General features: G+C 40.8%; 1 protein-coding gene across 5 annotated transcripts in view; it reads left to right on the top strand.

Annotated features, from left to right (window-relative positions):
* Positions 1 to 12941, top strand: part of BTBD8 (BTB domain containing 8) — a 329622-nt gene that overhangs the window by 255658 nt on the left and 61023 nt on the right. For 4 of the 5 annotated variants that reach the window (XM_063939894.1, XM_063939893.1, XM_063939897.1 and 1 more), the window contains exons 12-14: positions 7855 to 7984; positions 9344 to 9405; positions 11543 to 12188. In XM_063939894.1, the coding sequence (XP_063795964.1) occupies positions 7855 to 7984; positions 9344 to 9405; positions 11543 to 12188 (838 nt within the window). The remainder of the gene's footprint in view (positions 1 to 7854; positions 7985 to 9343; positions 9406 to 11542; positions 12189 to 12941) is intronic. The other variant, XM_063939895.1, reaches the window with a different exon arrangement.

Raw genomic sequence — 12941 nt, 5'->3', positions numbered from 1 at the left:
GAAGAAATTGTAGTCTCAGTCTTCCAGGGCCCGATTCTTTTTGTGGGAGATGCATCGTTGGACGTAGTCTGTGCCTTAAGGATCTACGTGGATCGTACCAGTGCTATCAGAAAGACATACACTCTCTTCGTTCTCTACGGATTTCACAAGAGAGGATGGCCTGCTGATAAGCAGACACTGGCGAAGTGGCTTCGGATGAAAACTTCAGAAGCATACTCTCAAGCTGATCTCCCTGTTCCGGCTAATGTCTCTGCTCATTCTACTTGTCCATTATGGGCAGCACAACGTGGTACTTCAGCAGAATGGATATGTTAGGTAGCCACATGATCTCCATTAACACATTCATTAGACATTATGCCTTTGATACCTTTGCGTCTCGGGACACTGAATTCGTGCGAAGGTTTATCCTGTCCAATCAGGAGCGTCCCCATCACTAAATTGCTTTGGGACATCCCATTGTTATCCTGTGGATACCCTGTGGACCCTGCCGGAGAAATATTCGTTATGATAAGAACTTACCGTTCATAACGGTATTTCTCCTAAGTCCACAGGGATCCCACCCTGACGCACCTGATTTGAGGATCCTTTCACTCACTAACCTCTTCCTTCTTGTACGGAAGGGTGTGCATGTGTGTTCTTCTCGCCTGATTAGGGCTCTCTATGATGCTCCTGCCTTGAGCTTTGGGAAAACAACTGATTTGCCTGAGCCAGGAGGTGGGGATATATGGACGGGCCCCGCTGCATGCTGGGAGGCCGAAAGCTTTGTCTGATTTGGTGCAAATCCATTGTTGCGTGATCATATCCCAATGTTCTCCTGTGGACTTGGGAGAAATACCGTTAGCAACGGTAAGTTCTTACCATAACGATTATTTTTATGATCTGTTGGTGAATCTAGAATTTCATTATTTCCCGTTTAGTCAAGGGTGCTGCAGATCCTCCCAATGAGATAATGATACGCTGCATAAAGAAACTTTGCTTATGTCCAGAGCTGTCTTTCTGCGCTGCTAATATTGAACATAATTATCACTAATTAGATCAGCTGTATCAAAACAAGCTCTGTATTAGCCTGAGACAGAAACATATTGAATTAGGAAATTGAGATCATCGGCATGGCGTAAACCATGTTGAAACCTAGATGTCTCTACATTCTTTATCTGTGTGCTCAATCTTTAAAATATTCTCTATCCTAAATCCTTTGATTGTTTTGGTTTTGAGATGTTATATTTTCAGACCGATCTAACACTTGCACAGCAGATCTTTATAACTTGTACATAACCATCCGCTTCTGTCCTATATATCTGACAGCACAGCTGACACCACCTTTTACTTATACTGTATATAACTATTATAGCGTTATCAGAGATCAGTTACTGAAATATACAGTATACTTTGGTGCTGCCTAAGAAACTAGCTGTGTAGCAGTTTACATACTCCCAAATCTGATGGATCATCTCTCCACCCAAACATTGTGATTGCTCTAAACACCATTAGACCCAAACATGCAGGAATGATGATGGTGGCTTCTGAGTAGCAATGTTGTATTATTCATTTGTGTTTCTCTCCTTTCTTTCATTTATATCAATCTGATATAGATAGGTTCAAAATTGCAACAAAACAATAATCCATAAACAATGCCTAAAAATATTGGATTTTCCCTCAAAAGCTCTGTATACTAAAACCATGACAAATTCCATAGTTGGCTGTAAGATTGCCTAGAAATAGCTTTGTTTCTTTTGTTTTTGCAACATTTTAAAGTTCATATTGACTCCATTCTATTGTGTTGCTCTGTGTTCCCTTAGTTGTATGTGCATGCACTTCTTAAGGGCCCTACACACTGGGCGACATCACTGCACGATATGAACGATCTCGTTCATTAATGAACGCGATAACGTTCATATCGTGCAGTGTGGAGGCACCAGCGATGAACGATGCGCGGCCCCGCGCTCGTTCATCGCTGGTGCCATGTCGGCTGTGCATGCAGGCCAATATGGACGACATCGTCCATATTTGCCTGCAAGTCTACGGAGCCGGGTGACGGGGGGAGTGAAGAAACTTCACTGCCCCCCCGCCGCCGGGTCGGCCGTATCGGCCGTCGGGCCCCTCGGTGGCCAATCGTCAAATGTGTAGGGCCTATTACAGTCATCTGTCTTCGGTAAATAGTTTCCTTAAGGTTCTGTTTACCTCTTTGATCTCCACAAAAGTTGGAGCTGTGCCAGGAGAATGTGGGAGATGGTGACAAGCTAAAGCTCTTTCCTTGTTGTTGTTGTTGTTGTTGTTGTTGTTGTTTTTTAAATATATTTTGCATACAGTTGTGATTTCTAGGCTTGGGGTCTTTATTTGAATCATACAGTCTAAACAGTACCCCTGACATTTTAGGATTATTGTTAGAGGCAGTTAAGCCAGTAATGTTTGCTCTATCTGTGGCATACAGGAACATATGTTATGAGCTTGAGTTGTATGTAAAGTGACGCAAGTGTGGAGCGGCAGCCGTATTTATTACCTAATGCAAGTTGTTTATTCGAGTATCTGTGTGGCTTCGCATAGCACCACCAATTGTTTTTTTTAGCGGCAGCTGTCATCCTTCATATAGGCCCTTTCACCCATCCGTTGCTTGGTGCAGAAGATCTATCTGAAACAAATGTCCCATGTCTGTTTGCACTCCTCATAACAAGCATGGAAGTCTGCCTGTGACACTCCCATGGGATCCGTCTGTTCAGTGTATCCACATGGTAACCATCACACACGGAGCTCCTTGCCACTGCGAACGTATCATCCAACACATGTACAGGCTGTGTTTGTTGTTTTTAGAGCATGCACAGTCTCCAGAAAATATATATTTGCCCAATAAGGCACTTTTATGTTCTATCTAGTTTGTCAATCATGTTTAGGATATATGCAGTTTGCAGTTATTTATACTGTGCTGTACTCTATTAACAGTGACACTGCTGGCATATATTTGTGAACTCATCTGTAATCAAATAAACACGGCTATGGCGGCAAATAGAGAAGTATCCTCTAATAAGGGGAATGAAGCTCCTATTTTATTTTTAACACACTTCTGTTATCTCTGCATTTTTTATTAATCCTGAGTATAATATTGTTGTACTACAGTAATACATACTTTATATGTAGCTACTATAAGTTTGTATATAAATAACTTGGGAACAATGTTTTATTTAATATTTTATTTGTTTTACATAAAAGTGCTATTTGTATAATTCACAAATTATAGATTTAAAAGATTCAGTGACTTTTCGAGCCAGAAGACCTTTGATATAGCATTCTTGAGTAGGACAAGCATTTTTTCAGCCATCCTGCCTGTAAAGCTGCATTATCTTGCAGTGTCCAATGTGTTAAGTTCTATATAGTGTATGAACATGTATAAAGTCACTTTTGCTGCTAGTGAGATCACCTAATCATAGTATTAACTATATGCGGTGAGCTAATAAAGCACGCAATCTGTTTATATAGCATTTTGAAATAATACAATATAGTAAGTTCATTGTACTATAGCCCAATAATACGACACGGGGCAGTGCCATCCCATCATCCATCAGTGTCCACCTGTAGTATTTATCTTCCTATTATTGCCCAGTCCTCAGTGCTTCCACATTGCCACATGTCTGCTGTATACAGACCCTAGGTTCAGCACAGGAGGATTTGCTATCTTCCTCATCACCCAGCCCTCAGTGCTTCCACATTGCCACATGTTTGCTGTATACAGAGGCTACATACAGCTCAGGAGAATTTGCAATCTTCCTCATCGCTCATCCCTCAGTGCTTCCACATAGCCACATGTTTGCTGTATACAGAGGCTATGTACAGTACAGGAGGATTCACTATCTTCCTCATCACCCAGTTCTCAGTGCTTCCACATAGCCACATGTCTGCTGTATACAGAGGCGACATAAAGCACAGGAGAATGTCCTATTTTCCTCTTCACCTAGTCCTCAGTGCTTCCACATAGCCACATGTTTGCTGTATACAGAGACAACATAAAGCACAGGAGAATTTGCTATCTTCCTCTTCGCTCAGTGCTTCCACATAGAGGCTTATTTCAGCTCTGTCTCTGTCAGGGACTTTTACATGTGCCATATAGACAGGACTTTGGTGCGCACAGGAATGAACATTGCTCAACTTCTGTGGTCAGTTCTCAGCTGTAAAAGAAATTAAAAATAATAGTATAAATAAAATATACAGCGTTGCCTTCCTGTTCCCTTTTCCATCACTTACCTATCACTTTAATGTTCCCAGGAACAGTGCATGGGTTTTTGTATAAGGTAATGTTAGCACCAATAGTCAGGGTCTGTACAAAACAGACTGCAATGCAGACAAATCGGACAGTGCTTAATGCATGGCTAGCTGCAGCTGTGGAACGTTGTTGCAGGTTGTGTCCATTAATAACTTGCCATAATCTAACAATCCTGTTTACTTGCATATTACCACAGGCAGAATCTCCCTATTCTGCTGTGATGTAAACCATGTAGATATACCAACACTCATTTTGAATGTTGAGGACAAAACAAATTGTTGCACATATATACATTATACATTTGTTCATTTAAAATGACATGCATATGGAGCTATAACACACGCTGTAATTAATTCTTCAGATTTAATGAGCCTGATGTAGCAGTGTAGGCAGTGACTGTGTCAGTCCTATTGCGTGTGCATTCCAATGCTTACTACTCAGAGGCAAATGGAAATTGTATGCTGAGATGGAATTTTGGTGGCTGTTTCAGGGAGGTAACAGGTAGGTGGCTAACCAGACACTGGTGTGTCGCTGACCGACAGAGCCGGTCATAGGCATAGGCAAACTAGGCAATTGCCTAGGGCATTTGATATGCCTAGGGGCATCATCAGCTTCTGCTGATTAAAATGATATGCAGCATGCCTATATTCTGTATGTTGCATTTCATATGCAGATACAGCCACAGTCTCACACAGTATATTGGCATGCTGCATATCAGTTTAATCAGCAGAAGCTGCTTGTGCATCCTAGCCACATAGCAATGCAAATAAGATGCATTTTCATTAAAAAAAAAAGGTGCCCGACGTTAGCATTGATGCAAGATTTGTGTGAGGGCACATCTGTATCCAAGCAGAGGCAGAGGTCACAGTGTTAGTGGAAGTGTGAGTGCTGTGTGCATGTGAGAGGGTTGGTTGTGCAGTAGTGTTCAGAATATGTGTAAGGAGCATTATGTGTGTCATGTAAAAATGTATTGATAATGTGCAACATATGTGTAAAGGGCCACTATGTGTGTCATTATGTGTATAAGGGCATTAATAATGTGCGGCATGTGTGTAACAGGGTACTACTGTATGTGTGTCATTATGTGTATAGGGACACTAATAATGTGCAGCAAATGTGTAGGGGGCACTATGTGTGTCATTATGTGTATAAGGGCATTAATAATGTGTGCATATGTGTAAGGGACATTATGTGTAAAAGGGCATTAATAAAGGTTGTCATAATGTGTAAGGTGCATTATGTTTATAAGGACATTAATGTGTCTCATATGTGTTAGGGGCATTACTGTGTGGAATTGTGTATAAATGCATTACTAATGTGTGGCATTATGTGTATAAGGTGCTCTACTATGTGGCGTTGCATATAGAATGGGCACTACTCTGTCGTCTAATGTGAATAAAGAGCAATAAGGTGTGGTGTAATGTGAATAAGGAGCAATTCAGTGTGATGTAATGTGAATAAGGGGCTCTACTGTGAGGAGTAACGTTTATAAGGTAAAGTGATACTACTGTGGGATGTAATATGAATTATGGACACTATCGCAAGATAAAATGTGAATAAAGTTGCAGTACTGTGTGGCGTAATTGGAATTGGGGTTACTATTGTGTGGCCATGCCCCTTCCCAGCAAGAAGATGCCCCTTTTTGGGCTGTGCGTCAAATGTGCGAACTGTTCCTATTTAAAATATAGGGGGTACAAGGACTGCTATGGGTGAGGGGTGATGGTGCTAGGAAAGAGGTGCAGGGTCAGAGGCAGAACCAGCAGTGGTGCTAGGGGGCACCAGCCAAAATCTTGCCTAGGGCATCATATTGGCTAGGGCCGGCTCTGCTGACCGAGTTACACGGACACAGAAGGACATGTTCAGGCAGTATATTTGCACTTGCCATAGGGCTTCTGCAATCTTCACTTGTGCTACTGATGGTGTACAGTATCTTAGTACATGTCATGAAGGAATAGTGCCGCTTCCAGTTGGTGTCTTGGTGGTCTAAGAATCTGTCCCATCATTTGTATAAAGACGCAGGCGTGATTATGCGCACCTCTGAATGGGGCTGAATATGTAAGTTTCATATGTATTAATAGCATTGCAGCTCAGGGGCCTCCTGTAGTAAAGGGATTAAGGAATTTATCTAACTCCGTTAGAACAAGGCATCTGCTTGTACTCTAAAAGCATGTACAGGGTTTGCCTAGAAACCTAGGCCCTATATGAATATATGGATAATAGAAAACAAATAACTGGAGACCCCAATTAAACTAGTCTTCCATGTGTGACCGGGATGCGGTTATGTGACCGCTGGTCACTATACCGATGGCAGACCGCCCGTCACCCATACCCAACCTGTGTGACCAGTACCATGTGGCGTTGTGTGTCTGACACTAAACCTCCTGTAAACTCCCCTTTAGTTTCACAAATTATCACTAGATTGGGGCAGTACGGATGGTGTAATGGTTAGCATTACTGCCTCACAGTACTGAGGTCGGGTGTGGTTCGTTTTATCGACAGTATCTAGGTCGACAATGTTTAGGTCGACCACTATAGGTCGACAGTCACTAGGTCGACATGGATGGAAGGTCGACAGGGTTTCTAGGTCGACATGTGCTAGGTCTAAAGGTCGACATGAGGGGGGGGGGGAATTGTGTCGTTTTCTTCGTAGAGTGACCGGGATCCCAAATTAGTGCACCGCGTCCCCTCGCATGGTGCCTTCGCTCCGCTACCGCTTCGCTCGGCACACTTAACGATCCACGTGGACTACGATTGGAACGGTAAAGTATGAAAAAATCCCCCCCAAAAAATGTGAAAAACTCATGTCGACCTTTAGACCTGTCGACCTAGCACATGTCGACCTAGAAACCCTGTCGACCTTCCATCCACGTCGACCTAGTGACTGTCGACCTATAGTGGTCGACCTAAACACTGTCGATCTTCAGACCGGATCTCACTGAGTACGTAATGTCATTTAACATGCTTGGTGTTCCTCATTTGTCCCAGATGTTTACATTTTATTTTTGTTATTGTGTTTTTATCCACCACCTGTCGTGCTTTTGTTTGTATAGGATTTAATGTGGTGGAAAATATACAGCATAAGGATTACCGGGTAGAAGCATTTATATAAAATGTTATCTAATGCATTCTGACATTAATATAACCTTTCTGTGCTAAATACTAGGCGGGTTGTAGTTAATGAGTTAGGTCACAATACAAATATGAGGAGAAGGCGTAGTACTGTAGGTAAATCTGCACAATCGTATAAGAAACAAACACAAGTGCTGAATGCTTAATCAGATTGACAATTGCTCCCAAGACTATTTCACTTTGCAGTCAGCTGGCACAAAGACACCACTGCAAAAAGAGCGTGTTTGTTTAAGATGGCGTTTCCAGCGTCTGTCACTAGCAGCTACACATTCACACTGCTTTATAATAGAATTCTGCAGGATGGAGAGCTGCTCGTAGAGCTCTTGCAGTAGGCAGTCATACAGTCTAATGACATCACTGACATAGCTTAGGGAGTAAGTAGATTCAGTGAGAGAGAGAGACAGAGAAATATAATGACTGGTTGCTATGGGAATGGGCTTCTGAACAGCTGCTGATTTGTTACTTGTACATAGGTTTTTACGTGCCAGATACAGGCTCTACGTGATAAGCTGTGGAGCTTCCTGGTCCAGTCATTTTATGCTGTACGGCATACGGAGGGCTGGAAATTGATGAGGCCAAGTGATCAGAGCAGAATACAAGCAGGTACGTTTCTGTGCAATGTGTTATTGAAGAAAGAATGCAAATAATATTTCCATGCATGTTACATTGTCATATTACCTTGTTCTGTTGTGGTTTATTTCAGAATATTTGTCATATTACCTTGTTCTGCTGTGGTTTATTTCAGAATATTTGTCATATTACCTTGTTCTGCTGTGGTTTATTTCAGAATATTTATATAATTTATTTCTAGAATTTCCTTTCATTTGCTTGTTCTCAATGAGCTGAAGAACCAAATGCAATAATTTTCACTCTTATTTTCACATACTTAATATAAAGAAAACACTGCTTGTGTAATCACCTGCCTCCCCGCCTCAAAGTGATCATTATAAGCCGCATCACATCTTGTTATCCCTTTGTAGATAAATAGATTATTTTACACTTGAGAGATGTAGAGGGAAAATCTCGGACAGCTTTATAATCAGAGAAAACAGCATCTCAAATATGAAACCTCAGCAAAATGTCAGTACTGATGAAGTGTCTGCATCATTCTAGATGCTTATTTATGATGGTGGCGTAACACAGATTCTGTAATCCTTCCCAAGCCTCATCAATGCAACATCACCATGCGGAATTCTAACCTTACAGCAGATATTGAAATGTTGAATGGTGTGTCTGATCTCTGAAATCACAGGCTTGGAATAGTATCTTTATACTATAATACTAATAGTCTATCTAAGGTTTACAGATAAATAACTGCAAAGCAGCAATCCTTTCTATGCATGTTTAATGATATATATAATGGCACCAATGTTTGTGTATACTACATGCATGATTTATGGGAGCTTAGTTAGAATTGCTTTTAAGGTTGCCTTTTTTTTTTTTTTTTACAATTTACATGTAGTGCTCATTCAGAAAGCCTGTCTTCAGAAATCGTCAATAGCATATTATCACTTCCGTTCTTATGCCTGTATTTCCCAGCAGAAATCTGATCAGCGAATCCAGTGTAGTGTCTGTACTGCAGCAGAACCTGCTGCTGTGTCAGACGCCTTCATCAGTGAGGTGTACGGTTTGCAGCATGGTATTATGTAACAAAAAGCAGGTACATGATTCCCAGAAGCTGGCAGCTGGTTTCCAGTAATCTCTTCCAATGGACGTTTGTTTAAAAGCAGGAGACAGATAGATAGATAGATAGATAGATATATATATATATTTATTGATTGTGTGTGTATAGCTATATTGGTTTACTAGCATTGTCGCTGCTAAATATACAGTAAATAGCTGCTGTATTCTTGCGTGTAATATATATATATATATATATATATATATATATATATATATATATAATTTAAAAAAAAATTGTGCTGGTAATTAAACCTATTAAATTTTATTTTTGCCTTCTAGTTGCCTTTGACAAAGGGGATGATCGAAGACTTGCAAAGAAGCCTGTGTTCACTAGTTCTCAGGTAAATGTAATATTTATTAATACTTAAATTGCTTTTATTTAAAGATTATTGAAATGGTGAGTTTAATGAAAGGGTGTCCTATTCCTCCATGAGCAAAATCTAGGTTAAAAATAAAATGTAAAATCTATATAATAAATACACAGCTAGCATTGCGAAGGTTAATTGTGTTAATGCAGTCAGTTTAGTTCCTAGATTTGTTTGGATAATGCTTTCTGCAATGTATGTGCATGTTTTTAATATATAGAAAGCTCTACTACTTCCTGGTGATCAAAGGGCAGGTTTTCTACAGGCAGAGGAGGCAGATAATTTGTGACCTATGTATGCAACCTACTGATTTAATAGCAGTCTGTGCCACATGTGTGATATCACTAATTCCTCATGAGTTATAGTATTCTGTATACTCGTAATTATTGTCTGACCCCTCAAAATGTCAGCCTCTACTGTAGCAAGGAGTACTCTTTATAGTTGTCTCATACCCAATGAGTTAACACTAGTAAAGTGTACGTAAACAAATCTGACTAGAAACCACACCCGCTACAATTGCACTAGTTTTTTTCAGTGTTACTAGCATTACGTAGTGTTGTGGAAGGGTTCCATTCCATTTCAATGCTTGGAACGCATTGTGCTCGATCGATTGTGTTTACCTTGGGTATAGAGATCGTGGAAGCATGCAGTAGGTCCCCAGAGGCTAGACTGATGCTAATTACAAACACATATCACACATGTTGCAGTTTCACGTCTGTTTTAACTAAAGTTAAAATTAAAAAAATTGCAACACCTTAGAGCAGTGGTTCCCAAACTCAGTCCTCAAGGCATCCTGACAGTCCAGGTTTAAAGGATGTCCATGGTTGAGCACAGATGGTTAAATCAAATTAATGGATGTACTAATTAAGTAACCTGTGCCCAAGCATGACTATCTTTAAAACAGTGACCGTTAGGGTCCCTTGAGGACCAAGTTTGGGAAGTTCTACCTTAGAGTAAAGTGATGTCAGTGTTAGGACATGTCAGTCAAAGGAAATGGATCAATGTCTGATCATTTACTGCATGGATTTGCTAGTACATTTTTATAGTCTACTAGAAGTATTGTTACTGTTTGTAAACCAGTAAAAGGTGGTTAATTTACTTGATGGCTACCAGACTTCTACATATAAAGAAATGTTTTTCTGGTAATTTGAAAGTAGTATTGAGCACTTTTTATTTGCCTTAAAGATTAGAGGTCTACTTTCCCCTGGCCCTGCAGCTAACATATGATGCTTTATTTAACTTATGTTGGAGTGCCACATTCAGGATTTCCAGGATTATGGGAGAGCTTTTAGCTAGTACAGACAAAAAAAAAAAAAAAAAAAAAGATATCAAATGTTATCTTGAGACATTTTATTACAGCAGGTGTAGGCTGCCCTTGGCATTAGTGCCACAAGACAGAATATTTTTAGTGGCACTCAAGGGAGGAAACGTTTTCAGCACTCTAGACCCTCTCCAACCTACAGAAGCCTGGGTTGCTTGTGAATGAACTCTGACACAGTCCAGCTCAATCTATTATCAGTACAAAATCCTGTCTTCACATTCAGACTACAATTCTCAACCTAACCCAGTGGTTCCCAGATGCGGTTCAGGATATCCCTGCTTGTGCACGGATGGGAATAATGATAATCAAACTGTCTGAGGTACTAATAAAGCCACCGGTGCCCAAGCATGGTTATCTTTAAAACAGTGACTGTTGGGGTCCTTTGAGGACCACGTTTGGGTACCACTAACCTAACCTGAGCAAACTAGCTTCTAAGAAAGGAAGTACAGGGAAGCCACTAACATTTCTAGTACCCATCTATTGCTTTTGTAATGTTTTGTATATTTTGTAGTGGTGGTGGCGGCTCTCTGGGATTTTTCTTTTGGCTTATAATGTTGATTTTCTACTATCCACAAAAAAATGTTGCCTTCCGCTGGTATATCTGTGTTCTGTGATATAAAGTGGCAAATTATTGTAAGTGCCTACAACACATTGTACAATATAACCTTGCGAGATCACTCTGGCTATAGAATTAGCTTTGATGAACACCGCATAAGTCCTATCAAATAAGTTTTTATTATGTGAAAGACTATGGTATATGTGCAATCCCTGATTTGTGTTTGTTTTTTGTAGCAGAACCGATCTAAAATTGTGAAGTCTGGAGAAACAGCAACATCTGAAAGCAAGAGACATTCAGACACCTATTTACCAAATCGCAGGAAGATGAAATCGGATTCATTGGGTGCTTCAGGACAAACAACTAACGTATCTAGAACTGCTTCTGCAAAGGGAAAAGATGATGATGTAAAAGGGAAGGATGTAAAAAAAGTGGCAGTCAAGGGCTCTAAAGATCCAAAACCAACAGAAAAGACAACTACGGCCAAACCAAAAATCATTGTGAAAACCAAACCAGAAAACAATGACAATACAAAGACCGAAAGCTGTGCTTCCAAATGTGACACTGCCAGTACATCAAGGACTGTGCCTGCTGGAAAGATGGGAACTAGACCCAAAACATCAAACGGGAGCTCCAATCCGCCAGCTAAAGTAAAGACACTGAAGAAAGTATGTAAAGACCCAGCTTCTCCAGTCAAAGGTTCAGTGCCAAGTATGAAATTCACAAACTGCAATGGAGAACTTTCCAACTCTAGCCTGTCATCAGGAGAACAGAATCATGAACATGCATCTGCTGACCAACCCAATTCTGCAACAAGTTCGCCACATAATGTTACTAAAACATTAAAAAACAGTCTAGAAGTTTCAAAGGAGCTAGGAATGGGTGAGTATGCTCTTTTTTATATACATAACCAACTGGTCGTAGACAAACCCTTTATATATGTTTAATCCTTGACTTCTACCAGCTCTGTTATAAAGATGTAGCTATTCCCTCATCTTTGTCCTCAACAATGTGTAATTCTAATTTCCCTCTGGGCTTAGTGGCTAACTCCATGCTTTTCTGCATTGGATATCCCCTGGTGTTTTGAGATTTGGTTAATTGGTTCACTGGAGCGGCCTGAGTCCGTTCTCCATTTTACAAGAGAAAAAGTACTGCACCTACCCCAGTCTGAATATCTGCAACTTGGATTATATGTTACAAGGGACAACACACAGGGTGACTTACTTAACAGTTTATCTTCCTTTGAGGGACTCTGTACATTTATTTATTTTTTTTGTAACCCCACGAGCTGCAGTGTGCTACAGGGGGGAAAGTTGGGGTGGAGCACTGTCACCGGGTGTTTGTTCACAGTGCACGGAGAGCCTGGGAGAAGCCCAGCATTTCAAGAGTGCTGGGCATGCCCCCACAGTGACGCAGATGGGGGGGCCATGAGGCCCTGCCTCTTTCACATGAGGCTCCTCCCCCCCTTATGGACGCGTGTCCTGACTATCCCCGCACCAATGTTGGGAGGTATGCAGATATAAGGCCTATCCCCTTTCAAGATACTTGATACTGATACTCTATGTGATCTACCGGTTGCAGACCTTCGACACATCTCCTTTCCCACCCGGTAATCACCCATCCTTTTTTCCTCAC

Source organism: Pseudophryne corroboree, chromosome 9, assembly GCF_028390025.1.
Source record: "Pseudophryne corroboree isolate aPseCor3 chromosome 9, aPseCor3.hap2, whole genome shotgun sequence".
Lineage (NCBI taxonomy): Eukaryota > Metazoa > Chordata > Amphibia > Anura > Myobatrachidae > Pseudophryne > Pseudophryne corroboree.
Note: the sequence above shows the minus strand (reverse complement) of the source record. Positions and strands in the feature narration are given on the sequence as shown.